Source organism: Oryzias melastigma, linkage group LG22, assembly GCF_002922805.2.
Source record: "Oryzias melastigma strain HK-1 linkage group LG22, ASM292280v2, whole genome shotgun sequence".
Taxonomy (NCBI): domain Eukaryota; kingdom Metazoa; phylum Chordata; class Actinopteri; order Beloniformes; family Adrianichthyidae; genus Oryzias; species Oryzias melastigma.
This window is the reverse complement of record NC_050533.1, coordinates 26,437,267-26,448,618: the sequence shown is the minus strand read 5'-3', so window position 1 is coordinate 26,448,618 and position 11,352 is coordinate 26,437,267. Positions and strand designations below refer to the sequence as shown.

Here is an 11,352-nt window from a genome sequence, read left to right as displayed (position 1 = left end):
GCGACCATCTTCAGAAGCTTATGAGGGCATCCAATCTTGTGGAGGAGGGCAAAGAGGCCAGACCGACTGACCAAGTCAAACGCCTTTGTCAGGTCGATGAAGGCGAGGAACAAGGGACGTCGCTGTTCGCGGCATTTTTCCTGCAGTTGCCTGAGGGAGAACACCATGTCGATGGTTGATCGCTTGGCCCGGAACCCACACTGTGACTCAGGATACACACGATCAGCAAGTATCTGCAGGCGGTTGAGGACTACCCTGGCGAAGGCTTTTCCCACGATGCTGAGGAGGGAGATCCCGCGATAGTTATTGCAGTCACTGCGGTCGCCCTTGTTCTTGTAAAGCGTGACGATCTTCGCATCCCGCATGTCTTGGGGTATTGTTCCCTCTTCCCAGCACTGGAGCAAAAGTGCATGGAGATGTCTGAGGAGGGGGCTCTCTCTTGCAGTCTTCACCACCTCTGGCGGGATTCCGTCACTGCCAGGTGCTTTTCCACAGGACAGCGAGTCAATGGCCTTGCTGAGCTCCTCAATGGTGGGCGGTGAGTCGAGTTCCTCCATGGTGGATAGTGGGGTAGTGTTCTCCATGGCGGTGTCGGTAACAACGTTCTCTCTGGAGTACAGCTCCCCATAGTGCTCGACCCATCTCTCCATCTGTTCGCCACGGTCCTTGATGATGTTGCCAGAGGTGGACTTGAGAGGTGCGATCTTGATGACGCTTGGTCCAAATGCTTTCTTCATTCCCTCGTACATGGCACGGGTGTTTCCGCAGTCCGCAGAGGTCTGGATGTCACTGCAAAGCTTCAGCCAGTAATCATTGGCGCACCTGCGGGCGACCCTCTTGGCATTGTTACGGGCTTCTCTGTAGGCCGCCAGTGTCCTCTCGCAGGGCTCCCTCTTATACTCCAGAAGAGCAGCGCCTTTGGCTGGAGTAAAAAGAGGACAGAAAAAATAAAAACATTTCATACAGAGGTACTAATGTCCCTTATTTCTAAGACAATCACTACCACCACAAGCCTATAGAAGCATATTGAAGGCATGACTAATGACCACCCATGCAGAATTGGAGTGATAACGAAAGAAAAAGGCAATTCATTGAAAATGAAACAATGGGATTTCCTGAATTATATTTTTAACTTCTGACTGTTTGCTCTTATTGTATAACTAAGCTGCTGGCTCTGCACACGCTAGTGAGCATCCAGCGCTAGGACAGTGAGACGATGGATAGTTTTAAGTTTGTGGATGCTCATGTAAATCATAAACTAAATCTAAAGGACATGATTGCACTGCACACATTGTCTAAAGTCTCCTTTATTTTCTAAGTATTTTGGGGAAACAGGACTTTGAAAGGGGTCATCCTGCTGGCATTTTGCTTTGCACTATGCTGCCATGTGTTGGGTGATGGCAGCAGAAATCAGGACAGGAAAACACCAAACAAACTGATAAAGNACTTTGAGCACCTGCCCCTCCAAATGTCTCTGCACGGCCCTGATCAAACATAAACTCAGTACGTAACACCCTGGCTCCGCGCAGAGCTGATGAATAAATGGAGCGCACCTACTGTTGGACAACAAAAACATTCCCTGCGCTCGATCTGAAAAGCTCACAATTTGAACAAAAAAACAACCGCTAACATGAACAAATGTGTTAAGGATGTGTAAAAACAGAGTTGTACCGATCGGCTGAACTCAAAGATTAAAATATCGATTAAAATTCAGAGCAGCCGCGTTGACTGAGAGAAACAATCAAACTCCGTGTTAGTTTGGAGGCTCAGTCAGGAAAGTAGTACTGGAAGGTGCAGCTAGGTAGGCTAATGTGGATCTCAAACGGGAGGATTGGGGCTTTTCCTTCGCAGCGGTTTACATGGCTGTTCGCTGGTTATGCAGGTACGGTCGGGACTGTTGGGCGGTAGTTGGTACCGGTGTGAACCCGGAGTTTTTGTGGTCAAGGTGGGGCAGAGTCAGGTGATCATCGACAACACAATGGTATTAAGGGCTTGGAAAAAGATCCTACATCCATTCCTTGTTTTTAATCTTTCGATGCGTCTCGTCTAATCTGCCATTTCAAGTTTATTATTATTATTATTTATGGAGAAAAAAACAAAACATCAACAACAGCGTTTGTAGACGTAGTGGCTTAGGGGTGGGAGGGGCGACAGCAGCCGGACCGCAGTGTCTGCTGGTCGCAGGAGCATCGCGCCGAGCACACCTCCGCACGCGGGCTCCTGTCTGCGCGCGCGGCTGCGCCTCAGCCCCGCTGGCCGCCTGGCTTCTGCTGATGGAAACAGACATCTCTCAGAATGTGCGCGAACGTGTTCGGAGTCCTGAAGAGGTGAGGCGGCGTCAGGGCGGGATGCTGCTCCGGGGGGTTGCAGGTGTGGTGGGGCTGGTTGGGCTTCACGCACGGCCAGCGGTCACGCCAGGCTTTCGTGCGGGGACGAGCTGGCTCGAGGACGGGGCTCACCGGGAGGTTACCTGAACCGCGCCAGCCGTCCCGCCGTTCCGAGCAGCCTGTTCGGTTCCCGCCCCAGAGGCCCGTTTGTCTGCTTTAATCAACGTGCGGGAGCCGCTGATTGGCAGTCTGCGGTGGATTTGACTGAGATTATCCTAATAAATGCTCTGGTTTGGCAGCTTTAGCCTCTGAAAATGTCCAGCCTCCCGCCCTCTTACATAAAAGTGCTTTAGAGGAGGCCGAATCATAATCTCGTTTTTATTAATACGCATTATTGTTGCTGTGGATAATGACATGTCGCGGCCGTCTCTATGCAACAGGCATGCTGGGCAGTCATGCATGCGTAGTGCATGTTGTATAAGGAAAACGAGTCATTTATTGGGTTGTTTTACAAAGTTTCTCTTTGTCTTCATCAAAGGAAATCCTCCAGATCAAATGAGAGCTGCTGCTCTGTCTCATTTAAACTGCACAGATGCTCTGTAAACACATCAGTGTAGATGGATAGAACTAAAATTAAAACAATATAAGTAGTTAACATTTAGAAATATGATAGGGCTGCCATGGCTAGTCGACTAATTTAATAGTCATTTAGTCATTACTTTATATTATATGGAGTCAAAGTGTAGTAAAGTTGAAAGTTATAAGAGTTTTCTGCAAGCTTTTTGGACTGTTTTAGCATTTATTAAGCTAATATTTTAGCTACATGCTAGCTATTTTTAACTAATTTAGATTTTCAGGGTTTTTTGTGGCTATTTTGGAGTTTAGCTAATATTTCAGCTACATGCTAGCTATTTTGTGCTTTACATCCAGTTTGCGCATGACCCGATTAGTTGACTAATCGGAAAAATTTCTCAGTGATTAGTCGACTACTAAAATAATTGAAAAGCCTGTAAACTAAGACTACCAAGGTCCAACCCCAAACTAAAATAACAAAACCCAGCAGTGTAAGACTGCTGAGGACCAAGAGTGAAAAAAAGAACAAAAATAGAAAATATTGAAATAGATTTTTTTTAAGTAAGGATTATTTAATTATTATTTATTAAATTTAGATTAGTTAAATTTATAAACTGATGTCTGAGGTTCACATAGATGATAAACTATGTAGGTTTTTACATCCTGTTGACCTGAAGACGTCTTTTTGATCAACTCTACCTCCAGAATGAACAGATTTTATATGGAAAACTTTGGTAAAAAGTTAGATCTTTGATGAGTTAAAAGCACATATTATCTTATGCTGCACAACATTGGTTACTAGCTGTTCAGAGCTGCACTGAGATGATCTAATAAGTTATTTGAGCTTCTGTCAAATGTAAAAAAAAAAAAAAAAAATTGATAGATGTTTGGTTCTTTTTATATTTTTTCTTTTGTTTGTACCAAAAAATAGACATAATTCATGTATATTAATTAAAAAAAAGAAGGTAGTGAATGCAAATCCAAATTTCCTAAAGGCTAAAGTAAATCTCCAGCTCCTTCTAGGTTTTGAGCAGTAAAAAGGTTGCCGACCTCTGTGCTAGAACTACCTGAAGACCAAAGAACAAAACAGTAAACTGTAATAACGGAGGGGTCAGAACAGTCTCTGTTTTATTTCTATCTGTACAAGTGACTTCTCTGAATTAAAAGTTCATTGCACAATTTTGTCACAAGATGATTTGGGTTTTTTTTGCAATTCATATTTATTTTTACCATTCCTCTCATTTCAGAGGTAAAAAGACTGTAAATAGGAAACTGGGAATTGTAAAACTTTTACCAGTCAAGCTTTGGGGCTGTTTTTGGCTGCTGGATGATACTGGCCACCTAAAGCTTATTGTTCTGATTCCTTTTGTGTTTTTTCCAGCTTGTTTGGGAAGCCCTTTGATGGAGGGAAAAGGATGGACCATGGTGGCCCACAGGAGCACCAGCAGCAACAGCAGCCGTACCATCCTCAGCACCCTGCCATGATGAGGTTGTACGAGGTCCAGAAAGAGGTGTCGTCTCTGGGGCCTCAGGTCTGCACCTTCAGTGGCCTCCAGAACGACCGGGAATACAAGCGTTTGGAGCGTGAGCTGACTCGTCTCCTGCTGGAGGTGGACCAGGTTGACACCGAGGGGAAGCCCGATCTGCAGGGGACAAGAAAGAGAGCTGCGCAGGAGGTGGAGGGGCTCCTGCGCTACCTGGAAGAGAACGCCACCCATCCATCTCGTCTGGCCATCGAGGAGCTAAGCAACTCGGCACGGCGGCTGGTTGAAGAGCGCGTGGTGACGCCACAGCGAGCCGGCGGCGTCTCCGAGATCACCGATGAGCTGGTCGACACTCTTCAAGAGCTGGTGCTGAGGCTCACCCAAGTCAAGACGGAGGGTCGAGTGCCACTTCGCAAAGCTCGCTACAGGGCGCTCACGCGCTTGTGCGCCGTTCAGGATGTGCTGGAAGGCCGCACGCAGCATCAGACCCTCCCCTTACCGCTGTCGGGGGAAACCCACGAGGCCGTGCACTGCATCAACCAGGTGATGGTGAAGGTGAGCGTGGCTCGCAGTCAGCTCGTGGCTCTGCTGATGGGCCTGAGTGGGCGGGACAGCTGTGCCCACCTATCACGCATCTTGACAGAGCTGCAGGTGGAGCTGGACGCTCTGGATGTCTCCGGGAACGCCGCCATTAGAAATTACAGGAAGCAGGTTGTGGAGGAAATTAACGGACTTCTGAAACATCTGGACCTGGAGGGAGAAGGAGAAGACACGCGCAGGTGAGCATTTCTCATCCACAAAACGTGGTGAATAACTTCATATGTTTGAGCCTCTAGTTCACACGAGTCAAAGTCAAGGCCGAGGGCCGGATAGAAATACACGGAGGGCCGGATCCGGCCCTCCGTGTATTTCTATCCGGCCCTCCAGATCATTTTATACGCTCATTTCTAACTTGTCTGATTTTGACAAAATATATTTTTATGTTTATTGTAGTTTTATTGATTGGACTATGTGTCCGGAATAAATGATATCTATCTATCTATGGAGAGTAAAATATTGAAAGTTATTTAAGGTTTAAGTTGATTTATTCTGGAATAATATTCCTGCCTTTTTATTATTCACAATTATGTTAAAAAGATACAGTTTTAAAGTTTTAAAAATTATCATTCTGATAGCTTTATGGACTAATTTGACATTTACTAGGATTTTTCTGGGGAACTTGGAGTTTAGCTAATATTTCAGCTACATGCTAGCTATTTTGGCTAAATCAGGCTTTTAAAAAGTTTTTCAGGCCTTTTTGGAGTTATGCTAATGCAGCAGCCTCAGAGTTTTAGTGTTCAGGTGGAACTCTGATTCTTGTCAAAGTTGCTGCAGACTTGTCACCGTGGTGGTTTTGTGTTCCTACAGGTATGATTTGGCGCAGAACAACTCCATCCGTGAGATCGAGGCCGTGCGGGCTCACGTCTCCCACTTGCGAGAGGGGGTCCTGCGACACTGTGCTGTGGGTGACCTTGGCTTCAGACCCAAAGCTGAACTGCAGAGCCTGCTCACACACCTAGACCAAGTGGACACGGCCAAGAACCCCTGCATCAGAGAGGCCCGGCGCCGCGCTGTGGTGGAGGTCCAGGCTATCATCACTTTCCTGGACCTGCGCGAGGCTTTAGCTCGCCGCCAGATGGGCCCTGACGAGCACCCGTCGCATCGCGCCGTGTGGCTGGTCTTGGGGAGCCTGTCTGACCTCCAGGCGCAGGTGCTGGGCTTTGACGGCAAGAGGGCCGACAAGAGCTACATGATCCTGGAGGAGCTGCTGACCAAGCAGCTGCTGGCGCTGGACGCTGTGGATGCACAGGGAGACGAGATGACCAAAGCAGCACGGAAACAGGCGGTCAAGTTTGCCCAGAACATTCTCAACTACCTGGACATGAAGACGGACGAGTGGGAGTATTGATCCAGTCGTTGGGAGGAAAAGGAGCTGTTTGTAAATAAAAACTGTTCTCCTATCAGCCCTTTGATTTCAAGTAGTGTGTAAAATCCCCAGAATGCACTGCTGCAGCGCTTTCCTTTCATCCTTGTGTGATCATGGCCAGCACAGGACTTGTTTTGTAAAGCACTCGATGGCAGTTGTGTGTGTGTGTGTGAGTCCTCATAGTTGGTGGTTGAAAACCTGCTGACAAAGCACAGACTGAAGCTGGTCTGAGGCTGATGCTTTCCTGGTGGAGTTAGCTGAGCAGCCCGCTGGTGAGAAGGGAGTCGGGCTTGTGACTGAACACTTTTTTAATGAAGAAAAATCCTTGCAATAGGAATCTGTGGAGCAGGGAGATGGAGGAGCTGAGATTTGGAATCAGCAGTGAAGCTGCTCCTCTGAAGGGAACAGTCGCTGTTCAAATCTGTCACCATTCTCCTCCAGGAACCGTCTATTCTCTGGTCTGTTTGTGGGCTCGTGCATCTTTAACAGAAGAATGTCTGATCCAGTGAAGTGTGTTTGATCACACATTCTATAAATGGATCAGCTTTGAAACCAGAGAGAAGAGGAGGTGACACGCTGCTGTTGCTGCGTCGACCGCTTCCCTCATCCAAGCAGAAAGGGCGGCCATGATTTCCTCTGAACTGACATATCAAGGCTGAAGCTCCCGGACCGACAGGCCGGTCCTGTGCAGTGAAGTGCTGATGGAGATCACAGCTGACAGAAAGTGCTAGAGAATGCAGGGGGAGGAAGGTCCTGAAGTCTGAATCTCTGTGCCTTTATTTCCATGCGTTCTGCTCTGCAGAGGAGAGGCCGTTTGTCCATGATCCCAACCAGAAGCTGCATCCTGTGGCCAGCTTCTGATCAGTGATTAGTTGAAGTGAACGCATGATTCATGCCGCCGTGCTGGGACGGCGCTGACCCCAGACTGATGACTGACCCTCCAGCCTCAGTCCTGCTGACATGGAGGAGAACCTCACTCTGCTGCAGCACAGCAGGCCTGCCACTAACCACTGTTGTAATAGTCGACTAATCGGGTCGTGTGTAAACTGGATGTAAAACAGACATCTTAACCAGCATGGGCTTTAAACTAGGGCTGTGAAAGTTGACGTATTAACGCGCGATTAATAAAACAATGAATTTAGTAATGCGGATTAATGGTGCTCAGGCGTCCTGCTGTGCAGCTGTGAGATCAGTGTAGTGAAACTGCATCTGAAAAAAATAAACTTTTTTATGTTCTGTAATTGAGATTTTATTAAATTAAAGAGATAATATGGCATTTATTTGTAGTTTTTGGACAAAACTGATCTATTTTAATAAATGAGGAGGAGAACTAACGTTAAATTCTTATTTTTTGGGGCTGCCTGGTGTGACCTTAGCCTGGATTTTTTTTAGTATTTTCATTCAAAAACATGTTGACAAACGATATTCTTGTTTTTATAAAATTACAACAAAAACTTTTGTCCATGTTGTAAAAAACTTTGTTAAGCATTTTGGAGTTTCCATAGAAAAATGAATCCCATTTCTCCAGATGGAATTTTCTGTTTTTGCTGGATTTTATGTCTAGTGTGTGAATACAACATGGAGAAATGACTAAATAAAGGTAGAGTCACATAGGAGAGGTTGTACTGATTAAAATGATACCAAATAAGCAGCAGGTCGTCTGTCAAACAGAAAATACAGAAAATTCAAATAGAGACAAAAACTCACTTTTAGACTCTAGGGTTCAAAGGGTTCAAAATAAATGTTCCAAATGCCCAGTTTTGCGTGTGATTTCATATTATGATTATTTGCAGATAATGAATGGCTGCCAAATACTCTAACTATAAAAAATTAAAGGTGATTAATCGTAATGAGTTTTTTCCAGATTTGCGATTAATTAATAAATGTTTTTAATCGATTCCCAGCCCTAGTTTAAACTAACTACAAATAAAGACAATAGAGATGATAGTTTATTAAACTTTTAATGAATGGTGCAGCCTCTGTCCTGCATTAGATTCTGGTGTTAAAACAAATCAAATGAGGTCGGCATCTGAAACAACAAACTATTTTTCACTAAAGATAAAGTTTTAGTCTCACTGACTCAAATATTAAAAGTAAACTTTGTGGCGCTGAACAACTTTGTTTACAATACTCTGACTCCATATAATATAAAGTGTCGACTATTGAATTAGTCGTGGACTATTTTAATAGTCGTGGATTAGCCAACCAATGGTGGCAGCCCTACAGCAGACAGGTCCAACTTCCTCCATCCTGACCTGCAGGACTCCATTCGTTTGGAATGGGTGAACGTGCTGCTTAGTGCCGCAGTGACTGACGTGGTTCCGATATTCTTGGCAGAACTCTCCAGAGTCCGTCCCTGACGGGTCTCCTTGTCTTCTGCGGCAGTTCTGCTGCATCTCTCTCTGCACTTGTGCAGCTCGGCGTTCTGAGCGACTGAAATCAGGTCGAATCCGGTCGAGATTGCTGTTGCAGATACTTTTCCACAGAACAGGCACTGGAGTTTCCAAACCTGTCCAGATAACATCCCACTCCCCTTTAGTTCAGAAGCTGATTCATCAAATGGATTTCACTGGGAAAACTCCAAAATATCAACAACACCTTCAAGCAATGGATTTTGGGGCTTTTCTGTTAGTGTTTAAATGTTAGAATTTTTCCATTTATTTACCAAAGTTAATGTGGTTAAGCTAAAACCATATGTTATTTTTTGGGCCAAATTTGGCAAACGAATGAACTCGGTGGTGGTGAACTTGTGAGCATAAAGCGGAGGGAGTCAGTGTTTGGCTCCTCCCACCCTGAACGAAGGACTTCCTCCTGCTGTGATGCTGCACATCTTTGAATGTGGGAAGAATACCAAACTGTCACGATTCATCCTTCTCAAAGACTGAACCCTCAGTGTTCTCCTAAGCTTGGTGGAGAAAGGCAGAACACGTTTATTTCTTCCACCTTTGTTACATGAGACCGTCTTCATAGCAGGAAGACACTGCGATGCCGACCCGGTCCGACCCGGACCTGATCACACATCAGGACCACATCATCCATCATTTAGCAGCAGGTCAATAGAAGCAGATGTTCAGAACAAGTTGCTGGAGCTTTAATGAAGTGCTGTTTCTTTACAAATGATCAAATCAAAATCTTTCTCCTCACGTTTGGAAGTGTCAGGAAGTCGTGTTCGTATGAAGTTTACAGTTGTCCTCTACATTTCAACTCTCTCAAAGTCTCTATATTCCTCCCTCTGTCACGTCTCCATCAGTTTGTTTTGGTTCATCCTGTCATCCGGCGCATTTACATGTTCATCTTTTGGGGCAAATTAATGAAGAAATCCACTTTTGTACCTCACTGATTCTGTTATTTTCTCAAAGGTTTCCAGTCTTTGAAACCTTTTCTAAATGCAGAGTTTACACAGCAGCTGAACAGGGAAGGATCGGATTGTTTATTTATTCTTCTCTTCCTGAGATGAAAGTCTAGAGCAGGAGTCCCCAGACTGCGGCCCGCGGGCCGGATCCGGCCCTCCTCTATGCTGGGCCGGGCACCTCAAACTGACTAAATTAGACAGTTTTCCAGTTTTTTAGGATTTGGAGTTTAGCTAATATTTCAGCTACATGCTAGCTGTTTTGACTAATTTTGAATTTCTAGTTTTTGTGACTAATTTGGCACTTCGCTAATATTTTAGCTGGCTATCAGCTTCAGCGTTTTCAGCTATCAGCTTCAGCGTTTTCAGCTATCAATTTAAGCATCTTCAGCTATTAATCTATCGCAAGTAATACTATATATCTAGTTTTTAAAATGTTTTAGTATTATTTTTCTGTGATGACTGAATTATTTTCAATTTGGCTATGTGTGGCCTTCTGGAAAACATAAATCTTTTTGTTTAGGTTGTGATTGTTAGACTTTTTCTGTCAGCCTTCAAACCGACCCCCCATCAGAGAAGAAAACAGTTGTGTGTCCGTCATTAGAAAACATGTGGGGACCCCTGCTCTAGAGGGAAGGACAGGCCTGTAGGAGTGTAAATGTTGAGGGCTGGAGGTGAAGATCCAGTGACGTCACCCTAATCTCACATTTGCGCGCCGTATTTATAAATATTAAACTTTGGTTTCAGAGCAAATTCAACTTTTTGAAGTATTTTCTTTGGATAAAATCAGTTTAAAGGTTGTGGTTTTCCATCTGAGTTTTGATAAAGAAGCCTCCGTTTGCAGACTGCAGCGTTTCCCACTAACAACTGCTGCTGTTGTCGGGCAGATCTGAACTGGTGACAGTAGAGTCCATTAGAGCGGAGTAGATGATGCAGGACGGGGTGTTCACGGTCCTCTGTGCTCAGATGAATGTAGTCATTCCAGAATGTTGTCTTCTCACCGAAGTGGATGCAGTTAGTTGGATTACGGGAGGATGGAAGGTGAACTGAGAGGATGCTGGAGACCAGGAGACAAACCAGCACCTCCAGATGGCTTAAGTGGCTTCTTATTGTACGACACCATGCACCGTTACCTGAACGACACAGGAAGAGCACACCTGTGAGGTGTGGCTCTCTTTCAGAAGGTGGATTTCTTCCTCCTGATCAGACGGAGCGTCCTGTTGGCTGCAGGTTGGGGTTGGATTCCTCGCTGATGCCATCCACAGCCCCACATTAACAGACTGCAAACGCGTGTTCTGCTTGCTCCACTTATTCAAACATTGTGAAGAAGCCTTCCGAAGCATCAAACTTTGTTCCTTAAATCTCCAAACTAACCCTCTGTGTTGGCCGTTCACATTGCATTTGTCCAAACATTTCCTGGTCTGCATCGTTTACCGGAGCCCGAGTGTCCTCGCTGCGGGCAGGTGGAGGTGTGATCTTCAAGGCTCCACCACGCTCAAATAGAAACTCACAGAGAGAAAAACAAAATGACAAACAGTGACCGTGTGTCCTCAGCCGTGCTTCATGTTTTTATTGCCTTTCTTCTTCTGACAGGAATGTGTTTAGTCGTGGATGAAGTACTGAGCTGGATTTCTTTTCTTAAGTCGCCTTCAG

The 11,352-nt window shown here is 45.4% G+C and overlaps 1 protein-coding gene across 6 annotated transcripts; it reads left to right on the top strand.

Moving 5' to 3' along the window:
* Window positions 1–1,611: 1,611 nt before the first annotated feature.
* bag5 (BCL2 associated athanogene 5) lies at window positions 1,612–6,389 on the top strand. Of its 6 annotated transcripts, none has more exons than XM_024265963.2 (3): window positions 1,612–1,882; window positions 4,282–5,163; window positions 5,792–6,389. In XM_024265963.2, exons 1-3 carry the CDS (start codon window positions 1,860–1,862, stop codon window positions 6,330–6,332), a joined length of 1,446 nt encoding a protein of 481 aa, XP_024121731.1. In that variant the 5' UTR covers window positions 1,612–1,859; the 3' UTR covers window positions 6,333–6,389. The 6 variants fall into 6 exon arrangements, with proteins under 6 accessions (XP_024121731.1, XP_024121970.1, XP_024121811.1 ...); XM_024266202.2 differs by having other exon boundaries at window positions 1,613–1,801; XM_024266043.1 differs by having other exon boundaries at window positions 1,855–1,981.
* The last annotated feature ends 4,963 nt before the right edge of the window (window positions 6,390–11,352 follow it).

Excerpts from the sequence above, each read along its gene's own strand:
- bag5 (XM_024265893.2), top strand. The coding sequence starts at position 2,296 with ATGTGCGCGAACGTGTTCGGAGTCCTGAAGAG. Across the intron at positions 2,328-4,281 it reads GTGTTCGGAGTCCTGAAGAG|CTTGTTTGGGAAGCCCTTTG; the intron begins GTGAGGCGGCGT and ends TGTTTTTTCCAG. Across the intron at positions 5,164-5,791 it reads GAAGGAGAAGACACGCGCAG|GTATGATTTGGCGCAGAACA; the intron begins GTGAGCATTTCT and ends GTGTTCCTACAG.